At 40.6% G+C, this 19,379-nt stretch overlaps 1 protein-coding gene across 3 annotated transcripts in view; it reads right to left on the reverse strand.

Annotated features, from left to right (window-relative positions):
• Positions 1-19,379, reverse strand: part of LOC114881550 (neurobeachin-like) — a 102,830-nt gene that overhangs the window by 50,104 nt on the left and 33,347 nt on the right. The window contains exon 2 of one of the 3 annotated variants that reach the window (XM_029198486.2): positions 10,140-10,197. The exons of the other annotated variants lie outside the window; for them this stretch is intronic. Within the exon in view, the coding sequence (XP_029054319.1) occupies positions 10,189-10,197 (9 nt within the window). The 3' untranslated portion in view covers positions 10,140-10,188. The remainder of the gene's footprint in view (positions 1-10,139; positions 10,198-19,379) is intronic. 3 annotated transcript variants of the gene reach the window in all.

Raw genomic sequence — 19,379 nt, forward strand, 5'->3', positions numbered from 1 at the left:
CTCGAGACGGAGAGAACAGAATTTAAGTAGCGTGCGTCGCCGACCTTCCGGACGGACTTTTGGTATCTAAGTCCATAGCCTAACAGTAATTTTGGTGCATTAAAGAAATAAAAATTCTTGCTTCTTGTTCTAAATACGAACAGCAATGAGTGAACTAGACGTTGCTATAGAGCTGTCTGAGAACACTATGAAGGGAGGATGATAAAGCCAAGTAACATGCGCCTTAAACGAGCTACCCAAGAGGACCAGAAGTTGCACGATAAGCGGACGCTTAAACAGTAACGTAATACAGTGATGCCAGAAACCCGACGAGAGACTACAAGGTATGAGGAACATTAAACTGGACCTTAAGTTCAGCCTCGATAACGGATGAAGAGAAGTTAAGAAGCGTGACTTCGTTGGTCGAACTGCCTCGAGCGATATCGCGACCATAACTGCAATTAGCGAGAGGAAATTCCAGGGAAAATAAAAGAAAGCTGACACCGTTTTAAGTTGAACACAGTTCCTTCGGTCTCGTTATAAATGCTCGAAACGATGGCGTTTTCCAAATGAATTATTGAAGAGTACACCACGGCTGTTGAGAATATTTAAACTGGGTCGATACTTGCAGTTAGCGTTGCATCTGGTATCGACAAGCAGACCAAACGTTGCTTCTCTTCTGCCATTCTTCTTTTTCCCTTCAATGGAAGACTCTGTTTCACCCCTTTCTCTCTTTTCTCTTCGTTGGAAAACGAAGGCTCTATCTCCATCTCTTTTTCACCCGATTGTCGTCTCGTTCCTTTTCTTACTGCTTCTCCGCCCTTAATTTTGCTTCGTCAGAAGAACTACTCTTTTCCCCCTTCTGTTTCCTTTGTATCCACAGTTCACTTTTCGCCGCACCACGTGCTACCCTTACCCTAATTGTCGTCGGGAGAAAGCTTACCCCCTAGGAGCTTGTACCACAAGACAATTCCATCTCATCGCGGCTGCTACGCGTGTCTAGTTCTTTCTGCGAGTATGTATACCCTCGATAAACCAGCCTCTTTCTGGCTTTCCCTCTGACTCGGATAGCTATCAAAACTTGGTCACCAACAGTCGGTCTCGAAAAGAAGAAAACTTCCATTTCTATAAAAATACCATCGAAATCCCTGTTGGGGATTAAGTTGCGACCTGAGAATATGTATGAAATGTGGCTCCACGACCGCTTCGAAAGGATTCGTGAATCAAAAATCACGGAAACTTTGCAGATTTTTCAGTAACGGAAAAATAACACGAAGTTTTTTATGCTTGCAAGAGAAAATTTAATCCATTATTAATGCGTTTAATAACTGAGAGAAAAAGAATTAAAGAAAAATTCTAAGTAACATTAACGTCATATTAATTTTGCAAAGTAGCAAGTGGAAAGTTTCAACTCTGAATAATTATCATAAGGAAAACTAATAAAACCTCGTAAAGATTTATTTTAATACCTGCTTATTTCATTTTGATAAAAAGGAGAAGCAAAAGGTAATAAAAACGAGCGACAAAACGCAAGTAGAAACGGTACGTATATCGTCAAACAAACTTTGCAAATGGTACTACAGAAATTACATTCTCTCAAACTTGAATTACTTCAAAAGCAATTTCAATGAAGTTGTTTTTTAACACTTTAACCTCAACACATTTAACAAATAATTACGACTCAGTAATTATTTTGTCTACTATTTTAACGAGATCGTTCAATTTTTGTTTTTCAAGTTCGTTTAACAAATTTCATAGAAGAATATGATAACAAAATACTAAAGCTATCTCAGCTTCCTTCGAAGCTTCTGTTTAATTAATGCAATATTTGAACCTTGTTTTTAAAAAAACGCAACGCAAACACAAGGTGCGTTTCTCTTTTTATAATCCAGACAAAGACAATCCCTCCGGGTGAATTTCATTTTGAAGAAATGACGCGCATGCAGGGAAACACGGTTATAAACACACGATGCGTGTTGGGCAGAACTCATTTCGAAGTTATGCAATTGCACATTTCAGATGGAGCCTCGCAAACGCGTAATTTTGCTGGATGCGCGCTGCTTTTCCTATACCACCATTGAAGAATCTATTTACAAAAGCTCGTACGCGCTGCTGCAACGTTTCAAAGAGCTGTTGACCCGGAGCTTTCGATCCTGCTTCAAAACGATTCGAAAGAGATACTAAAATATATTTTCGAGCCAGCGAATCGGGAAATAAAACCTGCCAATTCGTGATATAATTACGTTACGTTTAATACCACAGAAGTATTAATTTTATTTGAATTTAACATTTGGAAGACTCAGTTTCATTTTCCTGTGTAATATTAACGAATTCAATCGTTGTTTCGATTGTTCAAAAAAAAAAAAAAAACGTAAAAACGTTCATCCAACACAGTACGCTAACATAATTCAGGAGATCTTGAAACATTCACGGTATTATTCGCGGAGTAAATTTTGGCGTAAACAACGTTCGCACACGCGGAAGGGGCCACGCGTTAATTAAAGTTTCCATTTGTGTATAGAAAATTTTATCGCTCCTACTTTCGCCTCCCTACTCGTTTAATCAACGCTTTGTTCTCATTCGGTTCCGCCATTCAACGTAGATTAACCGGATACAATTTAAAGGTGAGTCAGAAATGGCCCAAGCTTAAATAAGCGTATCAGGATCAGCCCGTCACTTTGCACACAGATACAACCTCTATCCGGTGGATCTGGTGGCCGAGCAATTGTTTGTATTTGCATGCAATTATTACGGTGAGCTTCGACCCACGAAACGGTTGTTGCGTGTTAATACCGAGCGCCACTTCTCCGAGAGGTTGTCGCTCATTAGCATCGTTAACTACGAGGGTAAAAAGAAAAACAACTAGAAGGGGAGGAGTAGAACAAAGTGGTATCGTAGAGGCGAATTGGAGCACCGAATTATACGCGAGCGCAAAGGAACCCATGCACCCTCACCCTCACCCCCTCCTCTTCCGACACCACTTGTTAGTTCGCAGAGTTCGCGAGTTCACGAAAATTACAAAAACACCCCGCCAACTATGGTCGAGATTAACCACCCGGTCGACCAAAACGTTGGCATTTTAATATTTAACATGTTCACCGGCAGTGCGGAAAATTTCATTAAGTATCACGGTAATTTCATTTTCAGGACTAAAAGGAAATTCTCTGAAACATCAGAACGCGAAGGTGTACGATAGACTAAAGGAATTGTTTGTTATAAAAAGTAAGGATATATATGGAGAAATAAAACAGGAATGAAATGACTGCAGGAACTTTTTCAACATCCCCTATTTAAAATGGGTTAACGAACTGGAGCGTTGTTCGAACTCCCTCCTCGGGGAGCACGCTAATTAGAGGCTGCGAGGAATTCTCTGCAGTGTCCAGACCATTTTCATATCAATATTTAAAGCGGACAGACAACCAGATAGACACTGGCGTGTCCGCGTTATACACTGATTGCACGCCGCACTGAAGGATTACAATTGATTGCTTTCAATTAGAGATTATCGATTTCTGGCGGCACCATTGTTCGCCACTCCATTCGATAATTGATTTACACCGTCGATCCCTAGTAGCCGTGATTATACTAAATATAAAATTGACAGTGATGCGTTTCGATTAACGACCATACACGATGATTAATATATGTTATCTGCGATTTGTTTTCCTATCTTTTTCTCCTGTTTCCGTCACAGGGAAGTATCAATTATTTTATTTATCGCATTTGTTAGTCTTAATCAACGACGGTTTGTTCATTTTAATTTCATGAAACTACAAGCACGGTAACAATTTTTCCAATCGTGTTTGCTTGAATGAAAATCTTTTCAATTAATTACGACTTTGTTTAATTAATTCTGTTTCCCATTTTTTCACTTCTTTGTTTTATGAACGAAACAGGAAATCGTTTCAAACAAAACAGTCTCCAAGAGAACTAAAGAGATTACCCGGTGACCTGTTTCTTTGGGACGAAACTTTGTGAAGCATGAAAAATTATTACATAATTTCATGCATTAACGGTATGACGCACGAGCAACGATCTCATCGATCTCATTCGGGTCAACTCAAAGTTCAAAAACACGAAAATGTTGTGGTACATACATGTCCGGGTATTGATTGTAACCGGCTACGAAACTTGCCCTACCATCTAGCGCGAATCTGGGAAAATTCCTTCCTGCTTTTTTGAAAATACAACTAGGGACAGTGCAGCCAATAGCAGCAGAAAAGTTACTAGTCGGTAAACGGACAGGGGTCGATACCGTCCACTGGTACAGGTGTTCGATTACCTACAGTCACTAATATCGTGTCGAATAATTCTTTTAAAGCAAACGTTTCGCACCGAAAGTACAGATGAAAATTTTATTTTATAATAATACGTGGTATATTGCGTAATAAAAACTTCCTGTAAGCAGATAGAACTGTAAAATCGATCGTTAACAGAGGATACTTTCTCATCCTCGAGTATGATATAGTAGGAATCTGTTCCCTGCCGTACCAACATCGTCATTTACTACTAGACTAGGGATAAAATTCATCTTCCACATAGAGGGCGTGAAAGTAACCATTATCCTTCGGAAACTTGCAGGGAATTATTCGGATCATCGTACCACGTGCGTTTGCATGCATCGTGGTAATCTGGTGTAACAAAGTAATCACATTTACATTTGTAAATACTAATCTTACAAACACACTGCTATCCTCCACAGACTACAAATTTACGTACAAGTATAAATTCATAAAAATTATAAAAAATAATTTTGCTATTTCAAAAATAAAAATGGGAAAGTTTCCAAGTTTTAAAGTATCGAATTCACACAACTCAAAAAATAAGTAAAAATTTATCGACTAACTTTCTAGCTCAGAAGAGTTAAACGCGACCGAGGCAATTCGTTTTTTCCTCAACAGACGTAAAAAATTTATCGTTTATCGAGAAAACTATTTCCCTTTTATATATGCGGTAATAAATATTGGAACCGCTAGGAACGGTATCGTACATTTGTACAGATAAATAAAGCAAGAGGGAGGTCCGGTAGAGAAAAAAAGGATGGGTATTTACTAGAAAAATCTGATCGCATGTTCGAGGAATAAAATAAAAAAGCGTATTTCAAAGTTAGCCAATTTCAAATATCATAGGGAGCAAATAGAGTAAAAGCTGAGTAGAAACTTCTTCCTGTTTCCGCACGTCTTTATCCGGTCCAACGATCACCGCTATTGAGTTTCATAAAGTAGGAATGGTATTCATCGTTCTCCTGCTAGCCCCCCTTTTTCATCCCTTTTATGAACGCATTTCGTTCAAAGAGGCTTTCATGATTTTTACCACGGTCGGAAAAGAGTGAAAAAAAAAAAGAAGGGAATCGAACCGAACCGAAACGAAGGGATTGTTCAGCATTATAATTCGCATAACTAGCTGGTCGGTGTTACACGAAGCCGTAACCAGACGAGCAAATCGATGCTTTGCATCGCTACTAGCCGCATTAATAGCCGAGTTATGTCCTTCACGGGCCAATTGTGCATGGAAAGGGTACAATCCGCGATTAGGCGAACGCTTAACCCCCGCCAAGACTTCCGGAATACGGATACGAACCAATATATCTATGCTATCCCGTAAGCTGATCGATTAATTCAATTACTAATTTGTATACGAAAGGAATTCAATCAATCATTAGTAATCATTTCATTCCTACTAAATCAGCTAAATTACATTCACGATATTAAGCTCCTTTTATTCGACTATTCAGCAATGTTATTTGCAGTTGACTGAATAAAATCGTTCAACGTTTTCAAACGAATACCTGAAACGATTCCATTATATCAGAATTAAAAGATTACATCATGTTTCGCGTCACTGATCGATAGCTTGCACTGGACGCGGAAAGACCGTCTGACCATAACGGACGATACTACTTACAAGAGTCCAGCCACAGAACGTTCAGCTTCAAAGCGTAGCACAGTGATTACTACAAAATTGTTACTTTAATTTACTGAATCATGCGTCGTGCATGCGATATTGATACCGTAAATGCAAGGAAAAAAGTTCATAACGACGCGGCGTATCGGTGTGCAAAAGTTCATTAAAAATCTCAGAGTATCACTTTGGGGGCTCTTCTTTTGATCGAATGTTTAACCTCGTTGAATCCAGAAGCGATTGTACGCCTTCTACGAAACCATTCACGCGGGATTGGCAATCTGAATTCGTCTGGCTCGAAAGTCGTAGGATTGAGAGGATCGACCCAGTTTTCGGGGGATGAATCCCGCGAGAACGATGGAAAAATCGTTTCCAAGATGGTGGCAGAGATCGGTCCATTAACCGTAAAGTAATCTCGACGTTTCGATTGTTTCGACGACGAATTCATCCGAACTGATTGCCTTAATTCGAGAGGAACAGAAATAAAATAATAAAACTAAAATGGGCAAGGTTATAGTGACCCTACGTCGTTGGTTAAAGATCGAAGGGATTGGGTAACAAAATTTTTACAGTGGAATCGAGAAAAAAAAACTGCTTTTTTCACCAGGCTCGTCTATCGATCGACGACGCTGACACGCGCCAGTGAAGTAATTAGACGTTATTAAGCATGTCGGGAATAAATATCGATTATACGCTACAACCCTCTCTGTTTTGACGTATACAGTCACATGCAGGACCTTGGACGTTTTACACGCTGTAATCGATACCGGGCGTGACCAGAACGATGAGCGGCTGACGGATAATCCCATGAAATTATTATTAAACGTAACGAACCACCTGCGAATTCACCGGCCACTCCTTAATCCTTTATTCCACCAGCTGCTTTTGTTTCATATAGAATTACCTTCTTTCATAGGGAAACTATTATAAATAACCACGAAGAACTATAGGGTTTATAATAATAATTTAAAGTAAATTTGAATTATTTGGTAAAATTCCAGTTTCATCGATGCTCGGCACAGTGAAAAAAGCAGCATTTCAAGATTGATGGAGCAGAGTGGTCGAAGAAAGTGGAAGCATACATTGGCGTTGACAGTTTCAGAATGGATATGTCTCGGTAAACAAAGCCACTCGGATCCAGATAGAGGTTGGAAAAGTGGCTTTGAAAAGTCACCGGCGCCAACGTGACCGAGCACGAGCCACAAACTACCAACAAACGAACCAAGAAGATACGCGCGTCGCTAAACAACTTTAGCAACACTGCCAACTGAGAACGCACTTACGGACCAAGTGGTAACTGAAAATCAAAGAGGAAGTCACAGTAGCCTCGGAAATGCGATCGAGCACCGGCGAACGCTTCTCAGGGTGCAAACTTTCATAGAAGCCACTCGGCTGAGGGTTGCCGAGAGAGCGTGAGCTGGCGAGGGAAAGAAAGAAAGGGCCAGTGAACGAGGGAACGAAGGGAAGAAAGCGTGCAGCAGGGCACTAGGTTCTATCGACTTTTAATTACTTCGCATCGTTTCCCACCAACAACCGTGCCGGCCTCACCAAAGCTTTGTTCATCCCACATTCTTCTGCTCGTCTCATCCTTAAGGCTATTCTTCCATTAAATCATTTCAAGAAAGATTTTATTTGATAATGAAAAGAACTGAACACGTGGCATATCGATTTAAAGTTTGAAATTTAAAATTTTGTTGAAATAATCAATGGATTAATAAATTTATAAACACAGAAACAGAGTTAGCAAGAGATTCGTACCCATGAAATTTTAATGATCGATACATCAGCTTCACAACCGAAATTATCCGACATCTATGCGTTTCGAGAGATTTTGGACACGGCTCTCGAAATGTATCCGATAACGATTTAATATTTAATTTACAGTAGTACTTCAGCGATATGCAAATAACAAATTTCGACGTATCACCGAAAATCCTTGCAAATATGAATTATACGCCGGTTATTTGATGTATCAATAGTATTGTACGTTTATCGCGTTTATCGAAGATTCGCCTTTTCTGTTCATTATTTTCATTACGCTACAAATCTACTTGAGAAATTTCCAATTACATTCACGGTTTCTGGAAAATCTAGGACGGACTATATTTTCGTAACATATCAAAGCACACAGAAGGCTATGAAGTACAACGATAACGTTGTCGAGTAGTATTTTCAGCACGTGAAATTACTTTAGTGACCGAAAGCGACCGATAATTCAACCGAGCTCCATCGTCGCGTCCTTAATTTACTCTGACCGTGGATCTTTCAGATAGCATCGAAAGAAAAATCCAATTTCGGGTATATTACACCTTCCATCGAATTTCAAATCACAGGTATTGATACGTGATTAAAACATAGGTAATCAACCGGTTCGCTATGAAATGCGTTCCCTATGGCTGTGTAGGAAATTACTAGTGTTAATTAACAAAAATGATTATACTTTCGGAAAAATATCATCGATGAAACGACACGGTTTTCCCAATGGACACGAATCCAAACAGAAAATTCTGTTGATATTTTTCTAGAGATAGTTATAAAAGCATCGTATACGCGAACGGAAAAAAGTGAAGTTTGTATTTGATGCTGCAAATAAATCGCATGTTAGCGTTGCTATATTTCATTCGGTTATTATGCTTCCTATTTCCCAAGCAAATCCACTTCAGCCCCTTTTATAACCGCGCGGAGTTGGATGATTTAGGAAAGATCCACGAGATAGGATAAACGATGGCGTTTCTTTTTCTTTTTTTAATAATTACTCCGACAAATTCTTTCTCTTTCAACTCATTCGTATCGTTTTGTGCAACATTCGCTGCTTTATAATAAGAAGAAAAAATTGGACAATTTTAAGAATTATAATTATGTTATAACGAATGATAAATTTTATAATATCAGAAGTGAAATCGAACTGTGTCAATCTCAATAAAGATTTCGTATATTTTAGTAAAATATTCTACTACTCTGTGCAAAGGGATTAAATTATTCTATTAATTCTATTTCGATTTTAACAGAATCACAGAAAATTCGGTCACCTCTGTATCAGTCACCCTCTCGCGTTCTATTTCTTTCCTCAGAGCTATTTTCTAGCTGCACCGATAACTCGGCTAGCATTTGAGATCCATGCAAGTCGTTGCATCATTAGGGATCATTAGCGACACCCCTAATCGGCGTAATTGAAGGGAAACTAGTGTCACTCGAATCTAGAGCGAAGTCATCGAGCGATAATTGTCGAATATCAATCGAATGGCTGGCCGTTCTCGAATCGCTCTTCACAACGGATGCTCTAATATTTACACTGCTCGCGAGGAGAGCTCTTTGCTGTTTAATAGGCGATTTCGATCGATTTCTGTTTGGAAATTTCAAGGAGCGCCAATGAGAACGCATATTCAAGCTCGCATATGATTTTCTCGTAAATTTTTTTTAAATTCAGTAAATAATATAGAGCACATTTCTATTTACCGAAATTAAAGAAATTATCAATTTAATTGGCAAACTACTGGCGTCATATAAGATAAAACATTGAAAAATATATTATCTATGTAACAGTGTAGACTTAAAAAATTCTCTTTAAACGTAGTTGCAAGGTTCATCGCGAAACTTTTTCGCACAAAGGTAAAGCGTTCAAGCTAAATGCACAGGGGCGAATGAACTTCTCGAATGTAGGCTATGAACTTCTTGTATTCTTAAGTGCGAACGACGTTTCGCATAACACTCGGGAAGTATTGTACTATACTTGTTTTAGTTACATGAGTTTGAAAATGTACCAACCCAATTTCACATCAAAGTACCTCCGTAATATGGAAAACGAACTAAAATAAGAAAATTTATTAAAATAATCGGATGAACATTTAACGTTTTGTGTTACATGTCCGGTCTGCAACGGTTAATCGTAATTTTATCATTCACAGAAAGGATTAATAATTAACATAGCCCCGATGCGACAAAAACGTGGACGCACGCGAAACGCGACGCGGTAGCGTCGCGACGTTTATGCAGGTACGAGGGGTAGAAAAAAAAGACACGTGAAACGCGGTGAAGCTAGGTAAAGTATAATCAATACTTTTACGTACTAAAGCTCGTAGATGATCCCGCTTATCTGCGATGACATTCGATGATATAAGTGGAGCTGCGATATCGACTGTTTCATCTTTCGACACGTTACAAATTTATTTTATGTTCAAATATTATTCGCGCTACTAAATCAATATATAAGTTTCGAACTGAGCGAAAGTCTATTTAATGAAACATCATTCGAGACTTACCAAACCCACCGACACCCGTAAACGATCTTCGAGTAACATCTTGCTTGCGTCAACTTACCTGAAACAAATTAAAAAGAACATTATTTCTAAGTAAAGAAGATGATTTCTTAATTAACAGAGAGTAGATTCTAATTAAGTTCGTTTCATTCCATTTCATGGAAAAATAGTTATTCTAATTTTTAAATATTCTTCTAATTATACAGGAGATAAGAAATAAATCAAAATTAGCGATCGAGCTCTGTTTGAAGAAAAAGTCAGAGTGCAAAGGGTTAACATCCGACAGGTCGACGAGAATAGAGAGGACTCTTTTCGTTCTGGAAAGAAGAACGCGACAAGTAAAAGGTTATTTATCTTTCCCTGCTGTTAGCAGAGTCGAGTAAAATTGAAGAACATTTTCCACAGACGGTCACGTAGTATAACAAGTAGAAGTGGTCGAAAGTGAAGCGGTCGGAGCAGAAGAACAGCGACGACGCGACGTTTTTCGCGTAACGAACTGTGCACAAGTTGAAAGTCAAATTCGTGGCGAGTTCGGTAAACGATACTGTATCGTCGCATTGAGAATTATTTTCGAGCTAGTATAGTGTTTCTGAAATAAAGCATCGTTGGGCAACAGAATGTCAGGAAGGTGGTAATGAAACTGCTGAGATTTATGACGAGCTTTTGCCACTTCCTCTCATTTTCAATTAAATGGCAAAGCTTGAAATCTTCCGTAATTGTTCGTGACAAGGTGCGTAATATTTTACAATAATTACAGAATGAAATCTACGAACCGAGGTAATATTCTGTCGTATCGTGGGAGAAGCAGAAATAATCGGTAAAATGGCTGTCGAAAGATAAAACAAAAACAGAATGTTATCGTTCGTGGCTCTGTACTCACATCGATTCTCTTTTGTATTATCTTTCCCTTTGCCGTCTACAGGGACATCCGTTTTTAACCTCTGAAAGTCGAAGAATCGGGTCACCGCTCACCCTGATACCCTCTTCTTTCATTATTCCGATCTCTTGAATTAGTTACATTTCCTTCGTGCGAATATAAACCGATTTTCAAATATTACCCGGCGAGAAACCGAACTTTAAACAACCCTTGCTCCCTGTTTCGGACTGATCGTTCGCAGGCCGAACACGTATCAGCAATATTTTATTCCTTCTCTAACCAGCGAACCGGAAATTGATTGTTTTGCGGAAACATGGCTCGTGTGTAAGATCAACATTTTTTTTTCTACATACCTACACAATCATACTGCTGCGAGAACATAATATCGATAGTTCTGATGACAGAGTGCAATGTTCCAACAATAATTATTGCAGAGAATTAAAATAAGCGTTTAATCATTGAACTTACACGACAGGATCAACTATGGAGAATGCAATAAACGATCGGGAGGGTGAGAAAGTGTTCCCTTCTTAAAGATATTTTCGGACTACTATCCAGCAATTTAAGGGCTGAAATTTCTCTTAAATGCTGCTGAAAACCTACCCCGTCCGACCTTCTCTTTCCCCTTCTTCGTTTCCCCTCGTATATACTTGCAGACTGCTTAAGTGCACGCTCCACCCGCGGAAATTTCATAGACCCTAACAATCTCGAAGCTATTACCGAGTCTATGGGACTATTATGTGCACCACTTTGAAGACACGAAGCTAGGTTAGACGATGGTGCTCGCATGGACAGTTTCCACGGAGAAATCGGAATTCATCGGAATCGATTGTACTTTGCGGAGAAACTCAGCAATCTTAAATAATAATGATTATTTTTATCCATTTATTTCTCTGGAGTAATATTTTGTATCAATCTTCCTGAGCACGCCTAAATTTTGTTATTTTGATTCAATTACGGACGAATCGTTATAACGTCGAGTAGCACGTTAATTGGTATTCATTGGAGAACAATTAAAAAAAAGGTCTATTAATAGACTCCTAAGCGTCCTATATCTACGAGTTCAAGTGAAGAACGTTGAAAGGTCGGCTGAAAAGGAGAGCAATCTTGCTCGAGGGCAATACTGTGGCCGACAGGTATTTAAGAATCGGCTAGAAAATGGAACAACGAATTCGCGAGCCGAATAGAAAACGCAATTACGCTGGCCTAATAAACGCGCGGCGCAATTGTGATTCAAGGTGGTGCGTTTCAAGTTTTTCAGCATCGATTTCACATCAAATAAAACATCAACTGACTCGTCCAGGAGGCCGTCTGGTCGGGGATTAAATTGTCCGGTCTCGATGGAAACTCCACGGTTGAATTAATTTGCTTTCCGTACAATGCTGCCGCGAACAGCAGTTTAATTATCCTACGAGTGTGCGTGGAAAAGTGTTTCGCAAGGCAGCATGAATTCGACAGACGTGGAACTTTCGAGTTTTCGAAATGGTTGAGGGAAAAGAGAGAATGCAACACCCCTGTGCACGATTTGTGGAAGGGATCCGTGAATCGTTTATTTCCTTTGCTACTGGGATTCTCGTGTATTTCCGCACGGTATCTTGCGATGGTTAACAGAAAAAAAATTTTTAAATTATCTTGAATGATTCATTAACCCTTTCGACGAGAGAAGGAAATTGATCAAAATGTAATATTGATATATAGGGAAGAGGGAAACTGAACCAATAACACCGATTTCTTAAAAAATTATTAATTCTCTGAATATGAAAAATTCGTAGAAAAAAGAAGCGAATTTCTTCATCAATTATCCCGTCAAGAATTTCCATTCAAACATTTCGGTATTAATTCCGTTTCACACGTCACACTAATTCAATCTACCGTATTAATTAGCGAGCAATAAGGCTCGTTGATGCTTAATGGCGCAATCGAGCTGCCGAAATTTGCGATAAATCGATTTTCAACCAATTGTTAGCAGATCGATAATACGATAATAATGGAGCGAGTATCGGTGGATGGGTTAATGAACATCGTGGCTGGAAATTCAACACGAACACGTCGGAATTTCGACAGATTACGCGAAATAACATTCGCACGAATTGGTCAGGAACCGATGGAGCCGAGCCGAGCGTGAAACTCATCGTTAAAGCGGTATTCAATTCGAACGAAAGCCAAACGCCAAGTGAAAAAAAGAAAAAAAAAGAAGAGTACGAAACGCAGAGGATCAAACATTCGTTGCATGATCTCGTTTCCGCTTTCGTCGAACACTGCTGCATCACGGCCGACGCTCTCATTAAAAAGTACGTGTTTGAGTTGCTCTTATTAGCCGAGCCAACCTAATCTCTCGCGAACACGACAAACGTGCCTCGAAGCTTTTTGGATCAACAGTCTACTCTCCACGGCTTCTGCGCAACCCTTTTTTTCCCCTCCCCTAAAGTCGCTAAAACGATGAACGTAGTTAAGGGACTTTCAATGAAAGTTCAAATTATCTTAGCCCGTTATTTTCTAAACACCGGCATTGTTAACGAGTTTACGATAAAGAATAGTATCTCGTTATTCGACGCATTAAATGTTAACTACCCTTATCGTAAACTAGATTTAAATAAACCTGATTACACCGCAGCCCCGCGGCAACTCGCTCGGTAAAACGAGTTACACCGAACATCTTTCCAGCGCAACGAGCGACTTTAATTACGTCCGGCAAAAATAGTTTAACAATTAGCCCGAACGACGGGGCTGAATTAAAGTAGCTGCGCCTCGATTCCCTGACTTTATCATGGGACTAATGCTTTCAATTTTCGTACGAGGTTACGCGACTTTGCGTACCTACTGTTCCTCGTTGAACGTTCAATTAATTTGTTAGGCAGAGCGTAAGAGTTAATTCTTCGTTCGAGTGTAAAATACATGGAACAATGAAATTATTCGATTAATCGGATTAATGCAATTATAAATTACACGTGGAACAACTTGTTAAACAACAGCCAGACTATCCACGGGATATGTATACGTTATAAAATCGAATATTCCTGTTATTAAATCGAAAGCAAAGTTTGCCTACGGGAAATCACCTACACAATGGTCGTTGACGTTGGATTACACGTTGATTCATAGTTGGCGAATTAATACACGGATAAACCGTTAATGGTGGGTGATTATGATCCAATACGACGTTGGTAACTCTACAAACGACCAGACATTTGTCAACAGCATCCACTACTCTGAAAAGATACCAGCTATTTGTAACGAGATTAAATCGAACAAGATCTACCGAATCAATTCACGGTTTCGTGAAAATATTAAAGTGAGAATGCATCTCGCGGACCGTCTTCCAGACGGATTTACATGGCAACGTTTTTGCATTTTAATCATCGTAACTCAATTAATTCAATCCGCGGCAAAGTTAATTCATTGCGCAACGTTTAATATGAACGGAGCGAAGAGAAGCGAAGGGCAAGGTGTTAATATTCATGCCTGGCGATTTTCCGCTTCGTGGCTGGAACAACGTTTAAGGGGGATTCCCTAATTAAAAGTAACGACACTGGAATTCTGTTATGGGATATTCTCTTATCCTACGATATCAGACATCGTTGGCTTCCTTCGACGCTGTTTCGCAAGACGAGCTTTTCTACCAAACGTCTACTGCACTGCTTAAATCCTTTGCACCTCGATGCATTTTACGTTTTATTTATGCAAACGTGTAATCGAGTAGAATTTAATCGATTACAATAAGTGAAAATTCGTACCACCTAAAATATTAAAAATTTCAGAAGTTTTATTGAAGAATAACAAATAGTCGGGTTCGATAATCAGGAAAGCAGAGGATGCATCGCGTCTATCGCAATTAATTTACAAACACGGCTGCCTCCGGTGCAGCCTCGTCGTACCTAACACACCCAGAGCCAGAAAGTGCCAGGCCTCGTGTAACCCTCTTCGTCTGGAGCTTGACACCCGATAAATAAGTAAACAGCAACTGTAACCCCTCTAAGCAATTAGAGCGACTGGCTTTAGGGAAATGCATTTTGAATCGCGTCACTGGAGAGCTAATCAATCCTTCTCGCGTGGTTACCATCCCAATTCAAAGATGACACTCGGCGAGGGTGAATGAATCAGAATTTTATATCAAACAGAAAGGGAACTTCTATAATTCTATCTTATCCATAAGGTTTCGATAATAAAATAAGACCATTATTTTTATATCGATCGAAATTAGCAGTGAATTGGACCGAGAGGCAAGGTTTTAATCGGTTGAAAGGAATCTCGAAACTCTCATCTGAAAAAAACTTTCACACTTTTGTTTCAGCATGGAATATTTTATTATCGCAAAAGCTGTCAGTCAGACGGGCCGGTAAAGCGGAGAAAGCTCGTGTAGGCGAGCCGTTTCGCGAGGGTGTAGGTTCGTGGACACGACGCGGATCCGGTGGCGCACGATGGAATATGCTTGATAACACCGAGGCAGCGAAACGTGAATAACGAAATGTTGCACGCGCCAATGGAACGATTAAAAGGAGCGACGGTGATCTAGCGTCGGCCACGAGACCGCGTCGATTCGAAGCCCAATGAATCTAGCGAAGTTAATTCTCTCTAGCTGAGATTCCGTCGGCTGATAAACTCCTCGTAATAACTAACCATGCTGCGGGATACGCGTTGATTAAACGAAACGAATGCCGGTGGATCACGCGTCGGGACGCTTCATTCGTTCGCCCACATGTCGCCCGTAAAATAGCCAACGAATCAATCAAATTGCTTTTTGCTCGCGCTCCAACGTCGGCCATCTCCGACCACGTTTCCAATAGCGCGTTGTTTATGATACAGTTGGTAACAGGGCCGCTAGATCGATACGTTCGATACTAAAATAAAAAATAAAAAAAAGAACGAAAAACCTCGATACGTACGCGGAACAGTAGAAAATGGTCGTGCAACATTTTGCTCGATTGCGAGGACAGTTCGGTTTACCATCGATGCTGGGTTAAGCGGCGTCGCGACGCGTAATTTACCGCGAACTCTCTCCGTGCAAATGAATATCACAAATCGTGGAGCGTGAAGGGTGTCAGAGTTCAGGGATCGAAATACGGTACGTTTTGAGAGACGGAAATTGGAGTAAAATATTTTATACAATTATTGTTACATGTACTAAATAAATATTGTAAAATATTGTTGACAACACGTTGAGGATACTCTTAGATACTTAATTGGATATGCACTCGACTAGTAGCTACTGAAATCTGGTTGTTCTATAATTTTGCAGACTTTTATATTCTATTGTATATGGGTAATGATAGGGACAATGGTCAAAGAACATTGTATTAGGAATCGTGATTAGGATATTTAGGCGATTAGGTAGGTGTTTGTGCTATGACTAGTGGTGTTGGTCGTCCACCAATATCATGGAGGTTTATGTTCGCCACGACGAAAGAGTTAAAATTCCTGCGGTCTATCGAACGCAATGAAACAGTTCAATATCGTTTCATTGCACCGCGACCGCTGAGCGAGCAGTGCGCAAGCCGTAAAGCAACAGTCCGCGTTTCACGTGTGCGCGTATGCTAGCGTGATCGGCAATTAACTTTCGTGGGTGGAACGACGGCAACGATTAAGCTATTCGCGGGCTGAATAATTCGAGTCGAGCAATTAGAAGCCTCCGCTACTGGTCCATTGTTACGCGGCCGAACGAGGAAAAAAAGAGAAGGCTGAAGGAATTAGGAAACGTTAAGCTACGAGAACAGTTTTCCTCCCGTGAACCGTTACAGGGCTGACGAACGGTGGTTGCAGCTCGACTCCACTCAATTGTGATCCTAAATGCGCCGGATCCATTCAACCCTGCCACGCTTACTACCCGCCTTCTTTTTCTCCTCTCCTTTTTCCAGTAGCAATGCCCTGGATTGCATTCTGTTACTAAATTTTAGAAAAAAAAAATTCTCTTCTCTTATCTGTCTAATCCTTTGAATATTTCCGGTGAATTTCAAATCGAAATTTAAAATCTCTGTTAGTTATTAGCTTTCGCAGATATCGCGTTCTTTTGTGTTGCAGACTGCACTTTGTTCCCCTTCGTTCTGTAACCCCGCTCGTTTTACGGGTAGAATCGTATTGGCTGTTCGTGGTGTCTCTCCTGAATCCCAGCAACCCCATCCTCTACCATCTCTTTCTTCTCCTTTTCCCCGTTGTTTCTTTTCTATCCTCTGTTTTTCTCGGTCCATCCGTTGTATCTCCGTCTCTAGCTCCCTCGGATTCACCCGCTTTATTTACATCCTGCTCGATCCCGTAACAAAGCAAGCAAATTATCTCGCCGCGGCGAGCATCAATGCACGTTTCGAGCTAATAGCACCGGGATTCCGAGAGAATTTATCGTCCGGGATACGATAATTTCCAGCTGCACCCTGGAACGCGTTCGTCCCCACTGGCCGCAAGTTATCGATACCATCTGGGAACGTCTGCTTCCGTTATCGTCGATGCATCCTCCTTGGATACGTGTCGCAAAGAGCAAGGTATCGAATAGCATCGAGGTATGAATTGAAAAACGAAACGTGATACTTCGGTTTCGCTTCAACAATTCATCGTCGGGTGTCGCGCAACTTTCAGTGAATTCAACCGACGCGACGCTAAAACGGCGCATTTTACAAAAAAACAAAAATGTGCAAGCTACCCCGCGTTACATTATTTCGTTCCGGTTTCCCGTGCACGAACCACGATCCACGGACGTGACATTTCGCGGCGATGAATAATCAAGCCACGCTAGACCCGGGCACCTTTGTGACGCGGTCACAGCGGACCACTTCGCCCGCGGTGGCAACGTTATGATAACGAAAAATGGATAAAGGGTCAGAGGGACGGCAAACGAAACGGTCGGACGCGAAGAACAGAGAGAAAAAGAGAGGCCCCCTCTCCCCCTCCGATGAAAAGAGCGAAACGCATGAATAGAGTTCAAGAGCACCCTCGTACCGGCCTCAGTCTAGCCATTCAATGCGAACTCGCAGACTTTTCAGAGTTGCGGCATTACTCTTCCAACGTTAATGCGGCCATATAACCGAGCCAGCTCTTACCCACCGGAACAGAGAGCATTCTTTTAATGGGGAACTTTCATTAATCTCGTCTAGGAAGTTAACGGACGAAATTCGGCTCGACGCGGACCGAAATTGCCGCCACCTACCACGGGAAAATCTCGCGTCCCCTCTTCTACAGGGTGCCTTATAACACGAGGCAACCATTTCCTTTGAAAATCATCAATGGTGATATTAGATTTGAGATTCTGAGACACCCTGTACGTAGTTTCTGAACGGGAATCCTCTAAAGTGAATCGAATCTTCGAGGAAACTGTCGGTTCCTTCTCGACGATCGAACGACCCATATCCTCCTGGCGTTACCTTTCCGATGATTCTGCTGGTGGGTCTATCTTCCAAGGAACGACTCCCTCTGGATTGTTTGCCACGGTTTATCGAAGGGAATCAAGGAGCTTACCGTCGGGTTGGACACGACGCGGAACTGCCGCTCGTAAATTCGGCGCTGACAGTCTGGACCATGTTGCCTTTGAAACATCCGATTGTCACGGGAATGCTGACACGGTAAACGCTGAGTTCTGGTGAACGTTTCCTGGCACATCGTGTGCCAGGAAACGTGAGTCGAAGTTATTTTAGGAAGTGAAGGTAGAAATGCTTTTGTGTACATATGTGTACTGCTGATTGAAACGTGAAGTTTTGGATAAGTATTTGGAAAGTTTATATCGATATACGGGTAAAATTAATATGATCTTATAACAACACGTTCGTAGTCAAATAGTTTATTCTTCATCCTCCTGGACCAAAAAGGCATTCGTAACTCAATACATGAATACATATAAAGCCTGGCCCGTCTGGTTCGAGGTTTTTTGGCTTTTGTTAGTCGGTCTATTCAAAGCTTCGAAAGAGAGAACGTTCAATTAAACATATATATATATATATTTCGTTTTCATTTTTATCATCACCCTGTTTCCCAAAACCAATAGTTTATTTCATAGATTTGTTGTATTTTGAGGATAGAACAAAGGATGAGATTGCTATTACATTGTCCTGTGAAATTGTAGATATGCAAATCCACGAAAGCTGTCGAGAAAATAAGGACGTCCAAAAGCGGAGGACAGCGGACGCGAAGGTAAAACACAACTAGCGTGGTTAATAATGTCTCTGTTCGAAGGTAATATAGAAAATACACGTGTTTCGTGGCCGTCCCATTAACAGCAAGTGCACGTTGCCCACACGGTCATTGTTTTACCATTATTATCAAATTATAACACGTAGGTACACGATTCGCGATGCGAGGGTAGGAGAATAACACGTGCTGGAAACCATCATTAGCATCGCAGTCGCCGGTGGAAAATCAAAGTTAAAACGTAATTATATTCTAAACCG

The sequence above is a fragment of the Osmia bicornis genome, chromosome 4 (genome assembly GCF_907164935.1).
Source record: "Osmia bicornis bicornis chromosome 4, iOsmBic2.1, whole genome shotgun sequence".
Lineage (NCBI taxonomy): Eukaryota > Metazoa > Arthropoda > Insecta > Hymenoptera > Megachilidae > Osmia > Osmia bicornis.